This window comes from Amphibalanus amphitrite, unplaced genomic scaffold (genome assembly GCF_019059575.1).
Source record: "Amphibalanus amphitrite isolate SeventyFive unplaced genomic scaffold, NRLGWU_Aamphi_draft 000087F_arrow, whole genome shotgun sequence".
In the NCBI taxonomy this organism is placed as follows: domain Eukaryota; kingdom Metazoa; phylum Arthropoda; class Thecostraca; order Balanomorpha; family Balanidae; genus Amphibalanus; species Amphibalanus amphitrite.
The window spans coordinates 304-20,831 of NW_024881583.1; the positions used below are offsets into that span (position 1 = coordinate 304).

Genomic DNA, 20,528 nt, shown 5'->3' on the forward strand with positions numbered 1-20,528 from the left:
AAAAAAAAACTGTAAAAAAACTTCAAAGCCCTTGGATTGATATAGAGCTTTGCTAGATAAGGCAGCTTAGCCCTTGTGTGTGTTCAGATTGTTTCTTTCCCAACATTTTAGTTCGTATTGACGTACCAATTCCACCAAACCAATATCCCTCATTTTTCCGCGACCGTCATTCTTTGAGTAGCTCTGCGGTCTTTTTCTGGTACTTACCGATAAAGTCCAAGTCGGGCTGTGCCATTTTCGGTACCCTGGATGACCAAGCCTGGCAGTGGATGCTGTCGTTTCCATCCTGCTCGCCGATTTTCTCTGAAATGAGCAGATGTATTTAAGCCTTAGACATAGACGTATCAGACAAAGCAGTGGAAAGGCCAAACAGGCGATCTAACCTTGATGTACGATGATGGGCTGTACGTTCGACAGAGCAATGTCTCGGACTCTCGAAGCACTTTGATAAGGAAAATATACACGTTGATAGGTGATTTTTCTGTAGGCGTAATATCTATGGCTGAAATGAACACAGACACGGCCGAGGAGGCCTCTGTATAGTGCAATTTTAGCTGAAGTTTCAAAACTGTTCAAACACAAAGTGAAATATTCTTGGTAACAGAAGCACTACATATACTGCAGTCAGTAATACCAGTATAACGCCTTTTGGGGCGACTAACGGAGCGAGCGACAGGGTGGGCCTTGCACGTGCGAAATTGCGAGGGGTACCTCCAACTGACTTGTGCACGGCACCCTACTAACCGGTCTCTAGCGATGTGCCAAATTTGGGCACAATCGGCCCAGCCGTTCTCGAGATCTGGAAGCGGCACCCTGCACGTGCGCACGTGCAGAGTGGGTCCCAGCTGACTTGTGCACGGCACCCTACTAACCGGTCCCTAACTGTGTACCAAATTTGAGCGCAATCGGTCGAGCCGTTCTCGAGATCTGGAAACGACCCCTGCACGTGCGCACGTGCAGCAGCGCCCCAATTCTGGCACATGGATATGCAGTGCCTAGTGGGTGCCTACCTACATGCCAACTTTCAGCGCAATCGGCCAAGTAGTTACCGAGATATTGCAACAATTACAAAACGGACATCTCTTCGTTTTGCACGTGGCACGTGCATAAGGGGTCACCCACATGCATCAGGAATAGTCCAATACTTGGTAGAAGGAATGAAGCTACCCTACAAAAATTACCGCGTGTAAATCGGTCAAGTGGTTGCTGAGATATAAGCCTCGCAAAAGCGTGACCACGGCCGGCCGGCCGGCCGGCCGGCCGCTCATACTCAGAAATTTCCGTTAAAGGAAGGGTGCCACCTTTTGGACACAACGCAGTTTTTACAAGACCAGTATAACGCCTTTTGTGGCGACTAACGGAGCGAGCGAGAGGGTGGGCCTTGCACGTGCGAAATTGCGAGGGGGTACCTCCAACTGACTTGTGCACGGCACCTTACTAACCGGTCTCTAGCGATGTGCCAAATTTGAGCACATTCGGCCCAGCCGTTCTCGAGATCTGGAAGCGGCACCCTGCACGTGCGCACGTGCAAAATGGGTCCCAACTGACTTGTGCACGGCACCCTACTAACTGCTCCGTAACCGTGTACCAAATTTGAGCGCAATCGGTCCAGCCGTTCTCGAGATCTGGAAACGACCCCTGCACGTGCGCACGTGCAGCAGCACCCCAACTCTGGCACATGGATATGCATTACCTAGTGGGTGCCTACCTACATGCCAACTCTCAGCGCAATCGGCCCAGTAGTTACCGAGATATTGCAACAATTACAAAAGTGACACCTCTTGGTTTTGCACGTGGCACGTGCATAAGGGGTCACCCACATGCATCGGGAATAGTGCAATACTTGGTAGAAGGAATGAAGCTACCCTACAAAAATTACCGCATGTAAATCGGTCAAGTGGTTGCTGAGATATAAGCCTCGCAAAAGCGTGACCACGGCCGGCCGGCCGGCCGGCCGGCCGCTCATACTCAGAAATTTCCGTTAACCCGGCCGGGCCCGGGGGGTAATCCCAACCACCGCAGCCCGGGGGGGGCGTTTTTCGCCCCCCCCCCTGTCTAACTCCGTAAATAAGGGAGCTACGGAAACAAAAGTGATACCAAACGAAAGGTCCTTACGAGACGATTCTAATGCACCTAAAATTTTTGACCTCAGGTCAATTTTCAAGGTCAGAGGTCAAGGTCAAAGGCCAAAACCGGCACATGTGTGGTGATCTCAAAATAAGCCTTCTAGAGGACGGCAGGCTGCATCAAACCGGCAAAATTGGGTGTCAAACGAAAGAAGAGAATCTGAGGATTCTGAAAATGTGCTCCAAATCTAAGGTGAAGGTCAAGGTCACGCTCAAAATTGACCTCAAACTTGGCACTTTTTCGCACATCTTGCGTGCTAACTTCCAAGATGTTTTGAAATGTTTTGAGGCTTATCAGTTCCCTATTTCTGGTTCATCCTACGATACAAGGCTGCTCAAAGGTCAAGGTCACAGAAGAGTATCCCTGCTAGAGGCTATTTCACTGATTCAAGTTAGTAATAATAAATAAGACAATTTTGCCATCCGGAAGCTCTAAATGAAGGCTTAGAGGAAAATAGATGCCAGATTCGTGATCAGCGGGTACAAATCCATCATAAACGACCTTCAATGTGTCAGAGTCAACCAGAGGTCATTCGAGGTCACATGAGGTCAACATGAAACTTGACCTTTTCCGAACAAAATATATATCATTCGACGCGGCTTGACAAGGCAAATGCGATGGTACCACTTCCGTAGCTCTAGGACCATTTTTGTCGAAGTTATTTGCGAAAAACTAAAACCACATTTCGGGGTCGTTAACCTGACCTCTGACCTCAGGTCACCAAAACTATTTTTCCATTTTTCTCTAGGTCAAACGCTACACAGCCGTGCTCGTAATTTGTCTTTATCTCTAAAACTCTATTTTTAGCAGCTATTTGAAGTTTGCGTCTGTGACGCCGAAGTTTGCCGTGCAGGGGTCTAGAAAAATGGACCTTGTGACGTCATCAAGGGGGCTAGGTCCAAATTTTTTACTTCAGAAGATGTCAAATTGATGGGAGAAAAGGTACTGAAAGTTTCGCCTTCCTATCCCTAAGCGTTCGGGAGTTATCGCAAATATTCGCCAGGGGGGGCGAAAAACGCCCCCCCCCCCGGGCCCGCGAGGGTTAATCTAAGGAAAGACTACGCTCGCTTCGCTCGCTCCGTAATTAGCCTCACATGAACCTAAAAACCGGCTTCACTTACCTATGCTCGAGACGGTCAGCATTGAATCCGCACGTGAAGTTATCATTTGCGAGTTTTGCTGCCAGCATTCGGGCAGGCAAAAATCTTCAGCACTATTTCCTCGTCGTGTTAAGGGTATTTTATAAAACATGAAATCAGCAAAGGTATGTATAAAAGTTATACTTTTGAAGCATGTTTTATCATTTTGAAAGGGTATATTTTTTCTTTATGGTATACACTTAAGTTTTAAAATTTTAATTGGGAAGTTTTTCTAGTAAGTTGCATGAAGGGTGAAGGGTTCCATAGATCTCTTAAGCATTGTAAAGGAAAAACCTTTACTCGACTTATTTGATGTTGGCAAATATGGCCAACAGTTACCTACTTGGTTACCTACAACTTAGTTCAAATCATGTTATCTTCTTCCTTTTTATTTGTTCATCTTTTTGTCTCAGTTGCGCCATCAATGCAAATGGCAGAATGATATGTTGCCATGACAACAGGATATGCCAGCCGTCCTAGCTGCCACATCAAACGACCTTGAGTTGTAGTGGTGATATAAACAATGATCTTTTTTTTGGCCAATGTATTAAATGCAATGTTTCGGTTTTTTGTATATTGTGGACGCGCTAACCACGTCTAAAAATTCAAATAAGTAAAATAGATCCATAGAACAAAAATTTCGGAAGGTGGCACCCTTCCTTTAATCTAAGGAAAGACTACGCTCGCTTCGCTCGCTCCGTAATCAATGCGCTACGCTGACCACTGGGTCTCAACTTCAGCCGACTCATCGAAGCCAACGGCGACGAACGCACGTCAGGAGAGCTCTAACTTAGCCGTGTCTACATAAAGTTCACGTTGCATTAACTAAATGGCTTCAGCATAATGCATGGCAAACGTTTCATGACTGAATTAGTCGTGCCCATCATCGCAGGAGGCTCAAAGAGGCCTACAGGACGCGTCACGGCTTCACAAGCTGGCAAAACTAACCGCCCGCAGGCTTTTCATTAGCATCCCATCCCTCTGGCAGAGATATCCGTCAGCTGGGAAAGGCTTGAACGAACATCGGACGGATACAACAGAGCACTCTCCCAGCTCGGTCCGCAGTTGGGGCAGTGAGGCGGGGCTGGCGGCGGCAGCGGCAGCCGGCCAGCCGGGCTGACGGCGGCAGGCGGTGGGTAGAGTGGGGAGGAGACAGAGCCCCGGGAAACCGCCGGAAACCTGTTGCGTGCCGAGTGGCTTCCCAGCCGACCGACCGACCGGCCACATAGTCGGATTATGTGGCAAACTTGTCCAACCGACGGCCTGTTGAGTCCCAAAGGACGTCGGCTCAGGCACGGCCGGGCCGAAAGAAACGAGACGGCGCGCCACAGTTTTCAAAAGTGGTGCCGTAAACTGAACAAATCCGGATTCAGCCACTGACCAAGTACGATAAGCAAGGTGTAAGTGGACAAATACCGAAGTGTTGTTATTGAGCGTGCCTTCATGCACACTACTCAATTCGTAAGTTCGATCTTGGATCAAAAGATAACACATCAACATAATAAGTCTCGGCCTTACCTGAGAACTCGAGACCGCCCAGCTTCCAGGTGCCTCTCTTGGTGACCAGTATGCTGCTGGGACACACGTTGTTGTGGAGGATGTGCGCAGAATAATGCAGAAACGATAACGCTTCGGTGATCTGAAACAGATATCAAGCGTGAAAATTGATTCATGCTACATTGCTAACGATCTAATTTAACAATTTAAATGTTTTTTTTTTAATGACTCGTCAATGGTTATGAATAAAAATGGGACGTTTTGTCGGAAATTGGCATCATCATGCCGAAATTAGAACGTTTATCATCTGTGTGCTTTTTTTAAATGCCTGGATTCACTTATGGCTCATCTTGATTCAGTATTACCTATACACTTTATGGAGCAATATTTTATTGAAATGTAGGTATGCCGTACAAACATACTCGAAAACGACGCTGACAAGAAAATGGCTGTTTTAGGTTGGATTCATGTCCAAGCATTCGTTGTCAAGGTCCTGCTTGATTTCTTTGTACTTGACCTTAAGAAGCGAGCGGATTTGAAGATAAATACGTACAAATTTAGGGACTTCTTATCTTGCCCTCAAGCCCAGAGCGAAGCTGAACAAATTAACCCTCGCCGGCCGAGGGGGGGGGGCGGGTGCCGCCCCCCCCATAGGGTTTTTTCGCGATAGCTCCGAACACGCTGGCGATAGAGAGCTGAAACTTGGCATACCTGACCTTTGATCCAAGCCGCATCTTTTGACACCAACCGCATTTTTGGGTCAGGTCAGGTCACTGACCTATGACGTCATAAGTGAACCTCTGCACGGTCTTCAGATGTCGCAACTTCGCAACGCCCTCACTGCCAGAGGAAATGTCACAGGGAAATGAAACTTGCAGGATCTAGTATCCATTATGAGTCCCACAACTTGTATATCTCGGATTTTTCCTAAAGGTCATATGAGGTCAGGACATTTTCGTGACCTCACCATTATAAGTCAATGGGGAAAAATTCAAACTGCTATTCTGGCGCCGGGAACGATCTCCAACTATCTCAAGCACACAGAATCGTGATTTGATGCACTCCTTGCAAGGTTAGATGCGTCACTTTTGCAATGTTGACCTTGCGTGACGTCATTTATGACGTCATCAAGGTCATATTAGTTTTTCGTCAATAACTCTTGATCAAATTGAGCTAGCGAGTCGGAAAAGCCACCAATGGACTCAGGAAGACCTGCCGAATCGAATGATATGCGACATGACCTCTTTCGACCAACTTCGTGACCTGGGGGTGCTGACCTGACCTTGACCTGAGGTCAACACCCCAAGTTGACCTGACCCGGACAAAAAGTATACCATTCGACGCGCCTGAGCGAGACGAACACGATGCTGCCAAAATCGGCGCTCTGCGGCCGTTTTTTGCGAAGTTATTCACCAAAAACTGAACCGTACCTTGGGGCACTTGACCTGACCTCAGAGGTCACCGGTTGACCTAGGACCTTAAAATCGGGTACCAATCTCTGCGTCTCGTAACGGCGCACACGCTCGTTTTTTCCGCGACGCGCTAGCTCCACCAGGGGCGAAACGGCGAGGGGGGGGGTCGTACCCGCCCCCCCCCCCCTCGGCCGGCGCGTATGTAGAAAACCAATAGGTCCGGCGAGGGTTAAACTCGATCTTAGTGCCATTATTTGGCGTGTCGAGCCACGACCGCAGCCGCCGTGCAGGACTACAAACATTCGGCAGGTAGTGGAATTCGATATTGACCAGAGGCCTATGGTCGGACTAAAGCTTAAAGGGACTATCCCACCTTTAACATGGGATTTGAGTTGAGATAGCCAAGTTTGCGGCGAGGTTCAGAAACCACTATCTATCTAGGTTGCAACCCCCGCGACCTCTTGGTGTTGAAGAAATTCGTTCCCTTCATTTGAAAATGGGCCTTGTACAAGGCCCTATCTTCAACATGGAGCGACCGTTAGTGTGACGTCACCTCGTTTAGTCATTCTGATTTAAATGGGTTTGTTCGTTGAAAAACGGCTTAAAACTTGGTCTGAACTTTGTTGTGGCGCCTACAGAGTAAAAAAAATCAGTTTTATTACAGTAATGTGGCCTGGGGAAGGAGGTAATTTTGGACTGTGATGTCACATATTTGAAAGTTTGTGTTTGGAATATGGGAAGCCTAAGATGTATAATGAAAAATAAATGCCAGAACCGTGTTCCTGGTCATCCAATCTATAAATTCGGGCACAATTTAACTGGTTTTAACAGCATTTTAGAAGGTGGGATAGTCCCTTTAAAGGTAGTGTGCCAGCTTTCTTGGACCGTATGGAGTTAACCCATTTATGCCCAGGAATATTGACCATCATGAAAATCGACGAAATCAAAATATGTTATGCTCCTACCAGGGCCTTGTATGGAATCGAAAATAATTTTTGCCTGCAGCAAAAGTTTCTCGAGAAAAACGTAAAAAACATGCGTTGCGAAATCGCAACGAAGGGCACACCGGGCGCCATCAGCGTTGCGAAAACGCAACGACGGGCACATCAGACGGACATAAAGTACACTGAACTGCCGTATATGCTAATATGTTTTGACAAAACATCAATCAACTGTTGACAACTATTGCTTGAAAATGCGGAACCCACATCCGTCATGCTCTATAACCCGCCTAAGAGCCTCAGTGAGGAAGCATAACTTCATGATTCGCGAACGGGGAGATGGCAACACGGTCATTATCAACCATTTACATTGTCCATTGCTGTTCATTTAAAGTTGTGGTCGACACGTATCCAGGGTGATGCTTTCTTTTTGGAAGCTAGACAGATCCATTACCTCCACCTATCAGACCCTGCACAGTGCACACTGAATACAATTAAACGGAGGATTGGGAGTAAACCAGTGCCTCTCGTATGCGCGTATATCCGCAATCATTTTTAACCACCCTCCTAGGAGTAAAGTTAAATTCCATTGCAGGTTAGTCGTACCCACTCTCAGCAAAAAGAAAAAAGGACCGATCCGGCTCTAACAAATTACCCGCGTAAGGCGTAGCGCATCACAACAAATCGACTCCCAGTTTATCATGTTTACACCTAATCCAAAATTTTCATGGCCCCACTCTCAGCGACCTTCACGTGTAACCTCTTTCTCGAGACAATGCCAGGACAGAATGGTGATTCGACGTCAATCCGTCCTTTCCATCTTCAGGATAGTTGAATCCTCCTCCACGCCTCATCCCCCTGTTCCGGGCTGGACCGGCAACGTATATCGCAATCTGAATCGGGCAGCTCACATAGGAGCGCGCCTGTAGCCGGGTGCAGTGAGTGCTTGGGAGGGGGGAAGGGGTGGGTCATTGGTGGCGGCTGCCCACTGGCTGGGCTCAGTCTCCAGTCTACGATTGACCGTGTCCGGTCAGACAAATGTCTCCCCTAATTCCAATAATCCTGCTAGCTCTAAAAATGGTCTGATTAGATAAAAAGCCTATCAAAGTAAGAAAACAGGCGTATACTCCACATCAAGCAGCTTATGAATCTATGCGAGTTATGAATCCTAAAAATTATTATTTTCCCATGGGTCCGCCCTCATTACCCCTGCCGAAGGGCTCAGCTACCCTCAGAGGGGGCCTATCCCACTATTTGCCGACCCTCAGTTATCTTTTCTAACGTAAATGCTGGTAGTCAGCAGATTCTATCCAGAGAATGGCGATGCCTATCTGTCGCCTGATACCAGAATACATCCCCGTTATTCATTATTTATGCACAATGTACATAGTAGATCCAATTTCCAAAGGACCTAATTATCTCTCAGCTCCGTTAGCATCGCCGACCGTTTGATGCATGGGTCCTTTTCCTACCATGCGATTTTCAGATGCATGGGAACACATTGCTTAGTGAACGAACAGCCCGAGGCCGAAAATCTGCGAGAGAAAAAGAAAGGAGTGTTTGTGGCTGTTTGAGCCAGCAAATATGAAATGTGTCGCAACATTTTACGTGCGAACGCACCTTGCACTAAACATACCTACGTCCCTCATGGCATAGGCGGCGGAGCGGGGGGAGGGGGCACCAGGGCACCGTGCCCCCCTTGATTTTGCCATTTTAACATTATCCCGATAGGCGTTGCATGGAAATGGAAATGGAAAGAATGAGATCAAAAGTCAGCAGTGCTCCCCCCCCCCTTAACCCTCGCCGGCCGAGGGGGGGGGGCGGGTGCCGCCCCCCCCCATAGGGTTTTTTCGCAATAGCTCCGAACACGCTGGCGATAGAGAGCTGAAACTTGGCATACCTGACCTTTGATCCAAGCCGCATCTTTTGACACCAACCGCATTTTTGGGTCAGGTTAGGTCACTGACCTATGACGTCATAAGTGAACCTCTGCACGGTCTTCAGATGTCGCAACTTCGCAACGCCCTCACTGCCAGAGGAGATGTCACAGGGAAATGAAACTTGCAGGATCTAGTATCCATTATGAGTCCCACAACTTGTATATCTCGGATTTTTCCTAAAGGTCATATGAGGTCAGGTCATTTTCGTGACCTCACCATTATAAGTCAATGGGGAAAAATGAAAACTGCTATTCTGGCGCCGGGAACGATCTCCAACTATCTCAAGCACACAGAATCGTGATTTTATGCACTCCTTGCAAGGTTAGATGCGTCACTTTTGCAATGTTGACCTTGCGTGACGTCATTTATGACGTCATCAAGGTCATATTAGTTTTTCGTCAATAACTCTTGATCAAATTGAGCTAGCGAGTCGGGAAAGCCACCAATGGACTCAGGAAGACCTGCCGAATCGAATGATATGCGACATGACCCCTTTCGACCAACTTCGTGACCTGGGGGTGCTGACCTGACCTTGACCTGAGGTCAACACCCCAAGTTGACCTGACCCGGACAAAAAGTATATCATTCGACGCGCCTGAGCGAGACGAACACGATGCTGCCAAAATCGGCGCTCTGCGGCCGTTTTTTGCGAAGTTATTCACCAAAAACTGAACCGTACCTTGGGGCACTTGACCTGACCTCAGAGGTCACCGGTTGACCTAGGACCTTAAAATCGGGTACCAATCTCTGCGTCTCGTAACGGCGCACACGCTCGTTTTTTCCGCGACGCGCTAGCTCCACCAGGGGCGAAACGGCGAGGGGGGGGTCGTACCCGCCCCCCCCCCCCCCTCGGCCGGCGCGTATGTAGAAAACCAATAGGTCCGGCGAGGGTTAATTGAAGATGTTCCGCCACTACAGCCTCATGGCTACAAAATGAGAGAGAGAAAGAAAGAGAGAGAGAGAGAAAGAGAGAGAGAGAGAGAGAGGGGGGGGAGAGAGTTGGGGAACGAGGAGGAGAGGGAGGAAGATGGGGTAGAGAAAGAGAGAACCCACAGCGTATCACGAGTGAAGTCTACTGTTGATATTCATACTTCCACTACCCTGCCAATGTGCCCATCGTTGCGTTTTCGCAACACCGCTGTCTTTCCGATGTGCCCTTCGTTGCGTTCCCGCAACGCGACCGTAGTCATATTTGAAAATAGTCACAAACCCTTTTTGTAGCATTATTTCTTAACAAAATGCATATCTACGCTATTGTAGGGACTCTGCAGAATATGTTTACACAATTTTCATTACGATATTATTAAGCACTTAGCCTACTTATCTTGGTTTTCGTGACGTCATCACTCACAAAACCTTCGACTTCCCTCTGGGAGCTCTAGGCAGTAACTTACCGGCCGCACAGACTTGTAACTGCGTAGTATCATGCGCACAACCATGCTACACACGCTGAAACTTTTCTCATCGGTTAGTCTCTTTTACACACCTTTCAAGCTTCGATCACGTCGACGCTTGCTTGCGTTGCGAAAACGCAACGAAGGGCGTAAATGGGTTAATGGCCCAGATAAGGAGAACCGGATTTTTAGAACTTATCCATACCTTCAAAACTCATGGAAACGTCTTAAATTCTTCAAATTTTGAGTACCCCAGTGCGAAATTCGCCCCGACGGGTTGTCGGTCGTACCCCAACCACATTTCACACCACTATGAACAATAAATGCACACACTGAAATCGCTATTACCGATATGCTCATCCAATCAAGTTTCGATAAACCCGTTCATCATCAGCTCCTGCGGTTTCGAACACGCCTGTTAGGTGGCTTCTGATGCTCGTCGAGGTCGGAATTTCCAAATACGCGTGGTGCGTCGGGCCGCGCGCTCTGACTTCGGCCAAGAAAAATGCGTCAGCTGATCATTGTCATTTCTGCCACTTGCGTGTGGTGAAATGGGGTCATAACTTATAAGACGGCTTTTTCATATCAATTATTTTACATAAAATCATATTTCAAACCATAAATAATGTTCGACAGCCAAATAAAAGAAACAATACCAATACGGGCTTACAGTTTAAGGCTCGACATTGTGTTGTCTACGATTAGACAGCTGATAACTCATTCCCGTACGTCGTATGGTCGTAACACTATAATGACCTTTGCTTATTGTCACAAGTGCGCCGCATTCGCGATTGTTGCCCGACGCCTGTTTGCAGGTGAGCCCACTACAGTTGTTATACATATCTAAAAACCGAAAAACTTTTAGGCGAAAAAGGCACTATTCCAGGCCCATTTTTGATTTTTTTTTGCGATATTAGGTAAAAACAGAAGCTTCTTATCCTAGGAAAAATAAAATGGGAAATCTTTCAAAGGTGGAACACTACCTTTAAGCGGTACACACCAGGCTGGCAGTCCTGTGCAGATATTAGCCCTCGCCGGCACAGTTGATGCAACCCCCCTAAGGTTTTTCGCAAATAACTCGCGTAAAAAGCGGCCGATCGCAACAAAACTTTCAGTATCCTTCGCATTGATAAATTTTACACCTACCCTGAAAATTTCATGACCCTGACTCTAGTGACCTTTCACCTGTGACCTCTCTTCCGTGACCATGTTTGGCCGAAATCGCGATTCGGCGTATGTCGGCTCGCATTAGCCGCGCGTTTGCAAGCTTTTCGTGGTTTCAAACGTTCAAACATGTGATTTGATGTTGCTCCCATGCATTAGGGTGGGTGTCAAGGTCACCTGAAGGTCAGGTCAGGTCATTGACCTTTGGTGACCTCGGTTCACTTTTTCGAGTTTTACATGTTTCTAGGCTAGTTTTTGGAGCTGAATTCGAATTTAGCAACCATTTGAACATTTACGAAGTAGTTTTGGTGCCTTAGTAACATGTTACGAGCTGTCAGAGGCAGATGACAGGTACTACGAATACCCGTCACGACCCCTCCCGGTTGACCTGACCTGACCTGACTTGACCTGACCTGACCCGACCTGGTCTAAACGCTTAACGACATCATGCGTGATCAAAGCTAACACGATATTCGTGATCAGCACCCCGGAAAACCCCTTAGCAGCCACGCTTTACGACTTTCTAACAGGTCCCGATATTTCCGATTTTTGGGTCATTGACCTGACCTGGAAGGTCAACCGGTGACCTAGGACCTTAAAACTTGGTATCATTGGCCTCCTCTCGTAACGGGCAACACGCTCGTTTTTTCCGCGAAGCTCTAGCTCCATCAGGGGCCAAACGCGAGCGGGGTCGTACCCCCCCCCCCCCTTGTGCCGTCGAAGGACTCAAAATGGCCTGTGCCGGCGAGGGTTAGGCCGATAAGGGGTTGGATGATGACAAAACGAAATAAACTGAGGACGTTTGGTATGAATAAGTAAGATTACATTCATTTAGTGCCAAAGTTAGACGTCATCATCCTGAATGGTGTTTCGCAGTCGAGATGAATATGAGGACGAGTCAAACGAACCTGTTACTATGGCGTTGGCACTGATAAAGATAGGGAAGGTTGAAGACATTGTACACAAAACTGCTCGTCCTCGATGAAGACTAGCTCAGTGGCTGTGTTTACGTGTTCAGAGGCGCTGCGCTTTGCCACGCATACGATATCTGGCTACCGGCTCCGCCGTCCATGGCAAACAACTATAATTGGACGGGAAGCAAATCTGACACCGGCCGCGGGGGGTCGTTACCGGTCCTCTGACGTAACGATGTGGCCGCTGAGTGCCGGGAAGCGCCTCAGGGTATGGATGTATGACGTCCAAGGACACCGCTGACTGACTGTGTCAGCGTGCGCATATCAAAGGTCGCGCAGTAATGAGTGGCTACTGATGCATCTCTACCGGCCACACTGTGCGCGGTATGCATATGTGTTGTTACATAATTTTCATGAGGCAGAAATGACTTACAAATTACATAACTCTTGCCTCTTACATCATTCTGGTAAGTTGTACTCTCCGTCTCTTCTTGTCCAAATAATATGACATGTTTAATACATGGTCCAGGCTCCTTTGAAAATTTAATATTTCATGTATAATATTTGCATCAACTTGCGTCATGATTTGGTAGATCTACAATACCAAACGCCGGAAAGTCTCATTCAGCTAAATGCAAACATAGCATCTAATTACCATCAAAAACATCCTCATAATCCACAGGAAATAAACGACAGATTAGGAGCCTGCACCGCTCCAACAGCCCGACAGCAACACCCACCTGCAGAATGCCGTATTTGAGCTCGATGTCGAGGAACGAGTAGTCCTTGGCGAAGCTGTGGCCGTTGGTCTTGTCCCCGTCGGTTGCCGGGCTGAGCACGTTGGCCAGGGAGGCGAGCACGGGCTCAGAGGCGAAGGCCAGCGTCTCGGGACACTCCTCGACCGGGTGGACTACCTGTGGACGGCGGACGAGTGTTGTGAACTCAACTTCAGTCGATATGGAGCTCAGAACGAGTGGATGTGGTGGTATGATGGTGAACGAGGTGGTGTTATGTTAAATGGGACAGATTCTTTTAAATTAGCGAACTGTGCTGTCTGTGCTTAAATCAAAACGATCATCAGTGAATTATGTATGCCAACAATATCAGACAGTCATGCATAACGTGAAAGTTATAATAATACCCATTTTACCGCCTATGAGAGTGACGTTCCGATTGTGCATAGGTATGTGCATCTGCAAGCAAGTCTCTTATCGCAAAAAGGCAAAACAAAAACTGAATTGGATTCGATCAGCTTTCAGCCGGCGAGCGTTGTAGGCCTGTCTATGTATTTGCGATGTCACGCGCGCGTGTGTGTGTCTGTCTGTCTGTCTGTGTGTCTGTGTGGTGTGTCGTCCGGCGCTAGCCAGAATGGTCGGACATAGGAAGCCACTCGGTGCTACCACTGAAATGGCCGGGGTAATTAGGTGGTACGTAATTAGACCGCGCTGCTCCGTCTAATTCATCCGCCGCGTCGTCCTCGACTGAGGCCGACCCTGCTGGTCAGCGGCTCCCGGCGCTGTCCGCTACATCGAACAGGACTTTTGCGAATGGTCGATACGATATGTATGCTTGTGTAGTGGCTCTCTGTGATGTTATGTACTTGAGCTGCGTAGCGAGGTAGAACTCTTGATTAGAGTTAAACTTGTACGTATTTGAGACCGTGTGAAGTGCACAATGCATGAAAGTCGTAATAACATTCACACTGGGGGAAAATATAATGAAAATGACATGGGGATGGGCAAAATATAAAGGAAATCCATGTAAACAGAAAATATGACATTTAAATGAAGAGTAACAATATGAAAAAGAAACAAATAAATTGGCAACTATATCGGAAAAACTAGGGGCGAGGTCGGTCGACCCTATAGCTTTTCCCGAGGTCGGTGCCCTCAGCCCTGCATGCAGCTCTCGCGAGGCGGCGGACTTACCTGCAATATCCGCGGGTGTCGATACCGCTCGAGCTGCTTCACTCCTGCCCGCAGCAGCTCGGTAACTGTCTCGCGGCGCTTGGGCTTGTGCAGCTTTTCAGCGATCTTCTTCTCAAACACGAAGATGGAAACTTCCTGAAACAGACGGCAAGTTGGCTCGTTAGCTGGCCGATCGCCCACAGCGCGTTCCCCGAACTCGGGGGTGTGCCGCCCTCAGTTGGGGGCGCTCATGGCTGACGAGGTGCACCAATTTGGTCACTGGTGCGTCGGTTAGCAGTCCCGGATGTAAGGGTCACTCCAGTTGACAGAGTTGCGCTGCGAATTACACCGCCGCTCTATTCTGAGCTCGGCGACAGGCTAAGGAGCGGCGCGCTCGTTCCGCGAAGGAATATCCGTCTCAAGTGGCGCCGGGCTTTCTCTCGAACGGCTCGGCCGGCTCGGTGGGGCGATATTGAAATAGCCGGCGCGCATTGCAGGTGGGAGGCGTTTGTCTGGGCGCGGCACTGCCCAATGGCCATCATCCATCGATGGCGGCGCGCGTGCCGTGAATGCAGGCCGTCGGCTCCCGGTGGGATCGTCAACCGGAGCAATCAGCGACGGCGGCAGCCCCGACAGAAATAGGCGCCGGAATGGCCGCAGGATTTGTACGCTGATCGGCGCCCACTTTCGGGGATCGAGAATTGAATTTGCCTGAGAGACGGGGACACCTGCTGGGTGCGAGCTGGCAGGCTGATTCCGGCTGACGGTTTTCGCATTATGATAATGAGGTAACATGAGGGATTTGGATGAACGGTATGAACGACATGCCGCATGTCGTATGTTAGCTGAGATATGTGACGGTGACATGTTATGCTGAATGAACAGCATGCAGAGCCCTTTGGCTTTTATGTTATATCTTTTTGCCCTAACTCGTAGGTAGCGATCTTTATTTCTGCAAGGTAAGTCAAACATATTTTTTTCAAAAATAATGTTTTTTCCATGTATGCGTTATTGCATTTATTTATATGAAAGAATTAAAAGAAGGTAAGAAAATGATTTTACGGCCCATTTCTGTAGACTCCTCCTCTCCTAAAAAGCCGTCCGTGCTTCTGCTGCGCCACCACAGTAAAAGATCGGGACCCTCTGTCCTCTCGCTCTCCGCTGTCTCTGAATCTGGCCTCCCTCGCCAGCTGCGGGGTCATCCAATCAAGAGCAGCGCTCGTCGGTCGTCTGAATAATTTACCAGCTTGCCGCGTCCTCGTTACCAATTACCAGCCGGTTTTCCCAGCCGCTCGAGCGGAGACGGAGCGGTGCGGTCGGCGGCCCACTCCACCTCCACAATCTGCCAGCCTCGCCCACCACACGCCCCCTCCTTTTCCTGCAGCTCGGGCGGGGCCTGAGGCGTCGACGTGTGCCGCGATCTCCGGCCCGCGAGTGGCTCCCCGGGCTCCGGCGCCTCCGTCGAGTCGGAACGACAACCCGGTGAAGGGTCTTGAAAAATTCCCAGCCCATCTTCCTGCGGGGACGGGAGCGAGAAGATACAAAGGCGACTGACGAGAGACGCGAGACGCGCAGACGACAGACGGGTCGTCTGGCGCTCGGCGGCGCCTAAAGTCGGCCTGAGGAGGCGGTTCGGCGGCGGGCTGACGTCAGCTTCCGGCTCGAGCCACAAACACACGGGCCGTATTGATCGTGGATGAGCGCTCGGTGCGTGTGCCCAGGTGCCGGCGACCCGACCTGCTCCCGGCAGCCCGGTCCGCCCAGGAGGTGCGTGCGGAGCTGCGTGCCCCAGCGCCGGAGGGTCTATCGTGCATGCATCCACGTGCATGCATGAAGACAGGCAGTCCAATGTTTGTGCTGCAAATGGGAATGTTGCCCCAACAAACAAGTGAAGTCATTAGAGTTTCTAAACAAATTTTATTTCTTTAAAATGTTAAGTTGTTTATTAAACTTTCGCGAGCGGTCTGGCCTTAAGGGCTAAGCAGGCGTTCTCGTCTCTCTACTGAGTTCGAGCTCCATATGTTGAATCAATAATACGCTACACAACTTACACCCTCACCAACCCGGAAGCTAATTTACTAGAAAGCAGACCTGTCAAATGACCCACAGGTCGGCCGTGACTCCTCCTTCCTTCCTCTCCCGATGGTAAGCACGACCCCCGTTCTCCCTCCCTCTGTCCTGCAGTTCCCACTCCCTCCCTCTGTCTCTGAGTTCCCACCCTCCTCAGACGTCCTATATCGCTCCGACCACCTGTGGCCTCTGCAGCGGCTGGCCTTGGCCCAGCAGTGATAGCATATGACGGCCTAATGGGACACGACACACGGGAATTCTGGCCCGGCCGGCGTAGTTTGGCTATTTCTCCCTGTCCCAACAGTTTACCCAAGCTATGTCCATGTCGCTATTAGTCGATGGAACGATGAGGGAATGCTAAAATTGGAATTAAAATGAAAATGATAGTATATAAATTAAAGATAATTTACATCAAACTGATTGAGGACGAACACATATATGTCATCAAATATATCGCAATATCGTTTTTGCAATGCGACTCAGTCAGTTGATACACGGGCACAAGAAAGATATGATTCCAAACACACGTGGACTTCTTCATCAAAATCATTATTTTATAGTGAGTGGCCCATACTCTTCAACTGCCTACACCATAAACGATATGTGGATTGTGGATGATCTCATAAGGCTGGACAAATTATGTCATTATCCAGTCCATTATATAAGCCAAATTGTGCATGACTACTCCCCTATCGCTTTTCCGATGGTTCTCTAATCGTATAGCTCATAATGCTCGGGAAGCGCATACACCACCCGTGCCGGCCCAGAAGCAAAACTAAACCGCCTTGCCCGTCAGTCTTTGAGCAGTTGTTTGCCGGCGACGCTCGCAATGTGGACTCAGCATGCGGGTGCTTCAAACAGTCCGGATATGCCTGTCACAATGCAAACGACGTCCTGTCCGGCAGTAGGTCGATGCCAAGCTGAGGTACAAAGCCGATATGGTCTCTTGACACAAACACCGACCGTTCGGCATAATAAATGGGCCGTCATTTATGTGCGCCCGCTTCCTGGTGATAGATATCGACGCATTCTAGCGATTTAATGTGTTTGGGTCTGGCACTAATTAAGCGTGATCCGCTAGCATTGATGCATTGCGGGTTATTGGTTTCCTTTTATGGTGGGGTCATTGTTTCACAGCGACTCGTTATTGTCACTGACCTACTGTGCATACAACGCCATTGAATTGGTCCGCTGTGCATGCTTGAATGATAAGGAGAGCGCCGCTGATTGGCCGCCTGACAGGGATCTCGTGTCCAGTAGGTGCGCTTCCGCCTTTAAGCAGAATGTTTTTTTTTTTTTAACCCGGTGACACTGAAATGAAATTAAAGAGCATGAGAAATAAGAGCGCATATTGTATCGCTTTTGCATGTACATGTACATGTACATGTATATGTAAGTCTTTGCAAAATGCAAGCTTTATCTATATGGATGCCAGCCTCTCTTGTAAAGACCGACGGCAGCACGCTCTCTTGCTAGCAGATCAATAGATGAGTGCATAAAACGGCGACGGAGGTGGTCTTAATGACGATCTGGATCCATTGTTTATGCAAATCAATTACCATTGCCGCCCATGTCATTATCTGAGCGGGACATTACCTCGATTTATCGATTCAAGCAATGAACGCCCCAAAGTTTACAATACCTTGCAGGCAGTTATAGCAACGTTTTATGAATGTTACCAATTGATTATTAAGTATCGAATGACTATGGCTGAATCTCGGTCGAAATAGCAACTACATAATTTGGAGATTTAGATAGTTCAGCTTATTAGCTTCCTACCAACTGGGCTGTAAAAAAAAAATGATTCTGTATCTGGTGAGTGGTGCTTGGATTATATTGATCAGCATATTGATCTCATTCACAGCTATTTTATATTGCTTAACCCTCGCCCATGTAGGGGGGGGGTTGGTGCAACCCCCCCCCCCCTGAGGTTTTTCGGAAATCGTGCAAAAACGGCGGCGCGCAGCGCCGCCAAATTTTGGGTATCTTATGGGGCAAACCTTGCGCATCTTTTGATAAAAAAAAAATTGACCGGGTCATGTCAGGTCACGGAGTTATGACGTCACAAAGGGAACAGCCTCCGGCCGGAATTTCACAAACTGAGTGCCAACGCCCGAGGTTTCCTGCCGGTGGTACGGACATCGGTTGATGGATCGTGATGAAACTTCCCATGCATGTTGGGGCAAGTATTGGCTATCATATGGTATAAGAAACTTGACCGGGTCAGGTCAGGTCACGGAGCTATGACGTCACAAGAGGAACAGCGTCCGGTACTATTTTTGAAAAGCGCCCGAACCACTATTTTGCTAATTCTTGTCACCTCAATGGGAATATGCAGCAATATTAGCTTCTATAGGGAGCAAATGGACATCCCAAATCCAAAAATACAATCAGATTTCAAAAATTTAAATTTTGATTTTTCGAATTTCTGCCGCCGACTGTGACCTTGCCGACTTCCGGCGCTCCCAACGCGCCATTTTTAGAGCTAGGGAAACGAAATACATACCAAACGATAGAGAATTGATCAAGGAACACGATAGTGAAGATTTCAAGTCGATATCTCCCACCGTTTTGCCGCAATCGCCGCGGAAAATTTGAAAAAGTCTATTTTTCCGAAAATTTGACCTTTGACCGGTCAAAAGTAGGTCAAATGTTGACCTAGGACCAAAAAATATACCACCAATCGCGAGATCTCGGCGAGAGCAATCCGTTGGTCTTTTCCGCTAAGCTCTACGACGCTCCGTTTTCAAACGCCAAGGGGGGGTCGCACCAACCCCCCCCCCCCTGCATGGGCGAAGGTGGCAGATCGGCGTTTACGGGCGAGGGTTAACTTACAACTTAATATATTTATTGCACTAGTTACAAGTGTGCGATGAAATTTGTTGAACTATTGCACTGCGTGCAGTGCTCACTTTTTACCGTCTCTACCTGCATCTGCATGTCCTTGCCTTCTGCTAGCAAGGTCATGTAAAAAGCCAAATAAATATATACAGTTACGCAGTAGGTATGTAATAACTGCACAACAATGCTGGAAGCTTATCAAATAAATCAGCCAAGATTTCAAACACTCGTCAGCGAAATGGAATTAACCGTCTGCGTTGCTGCTCCAAGTCCATTTAGCTCGCGCCGACCAGTCAGAATGGATTAATTCTGTCAGAGCTGAGCAGCACGTGGCGCGGCCCGGCTCAATTTGTATCTGCAGACCGGCTGTGGTCGCCGCCGTGTGGCGGCCGATCCAATTCGGCGGCGCAGCCGGCGTCGGCGCGATTCCTGCTACTGTGAAAATATCGTCACTCTAGGCCTATGGTCCGATTGGCAGTCCTAGGAGCCGATCTAGTCACCACTTCTCACCGTTCTGTTGCACTGAGACGCGCTTCTTCTGGGCATAGGAGCATTGCTAATTAATTTGTTTCAAATCATGTCAAAGCTACTTTTAATATATTCTTGAGATTGAAAATACCTATGCCCAGCACAGCCAGCACCAGGGGCGTAGGATCCTATACAGTTGGGGGGGCTTCAGCCCCCCCAACCTGCTGGTCAGCCCCCCCAACTTGCCAGGCAGCCCCCCCAACATTATAAAATATGGACAAATTAAAGAAAGCTCAACTTGGCAAAGTTACAATTTTGGGTAGTAGTAAAGCAGGCGTCACACTTCTTTTTGCAACCAAGGAAATGCGCTGTAGGTTAGGCTGTAGGGTGTAGGTTTTAGGTTTTAGGTGGTAGATTTTAGGTTGTAGGTTGCATGTTTTTGGTTGTAGGTTGTAGGTGAGTTTAGGTCAGGTTTGGTTAGGTTTGGTTTGGTTTGGTCCGATTAGAAAGCATCTCTGGAGTCTCGGTAAAGCGCCTCTCTGCTTTACGACTAACTACCCAATTTTGGCCTTAAAACTAACTGGGGGCTTTGAAAATGTGCATTACAATGGAGGGAGTAAATTTAATTTATAAAATGACTTTCGAGTCATTAGAAAGAACATACTAGCAAAACAAAACCAGGAGGGTACACATAAAAATCAACTGTGGTTTTAG

General features: G+C 48.3%; 1 protein-coding gene across 1 annotated transcript in view; it reads right to left on the bottom strand.

Moving 5' to 3' along the window:
• Nucleotides 1-207: 207 nt before the first annotated feature.
• Nucleotides 208-20,528, bottom strand: part of LOC122379957 (SCY1-like protein 2) — a gene marked incomplete at its 3' end in the record, with an annotated part of 28,129 nt that continues 7,808 nt past the window's right edge. Inside the window, exons 2-5 of the mRNA XM_043362652.1 lie at nucleotides 14,457-14,591; nucleotides 13,269-13,442; nucleotides 4,785-4,905; nucleotides 208-303 (exon numbers count right to left, since the gene is read on the bottom strand). Coding sequence (XP_043218587.1) covers nucleotides 208-303; nucleotides 4,785-4,905; nucleotides 13,269-13,442; nucleotides 14,457-14,591 — 526 coding nt within the window. The remainder of the gene's footprint in view (nucleotides 304-4,784; nucleotides 4,906-13,268; nucleotides 13,443-14,456; nucleotides 14,592-20,528) is intronic.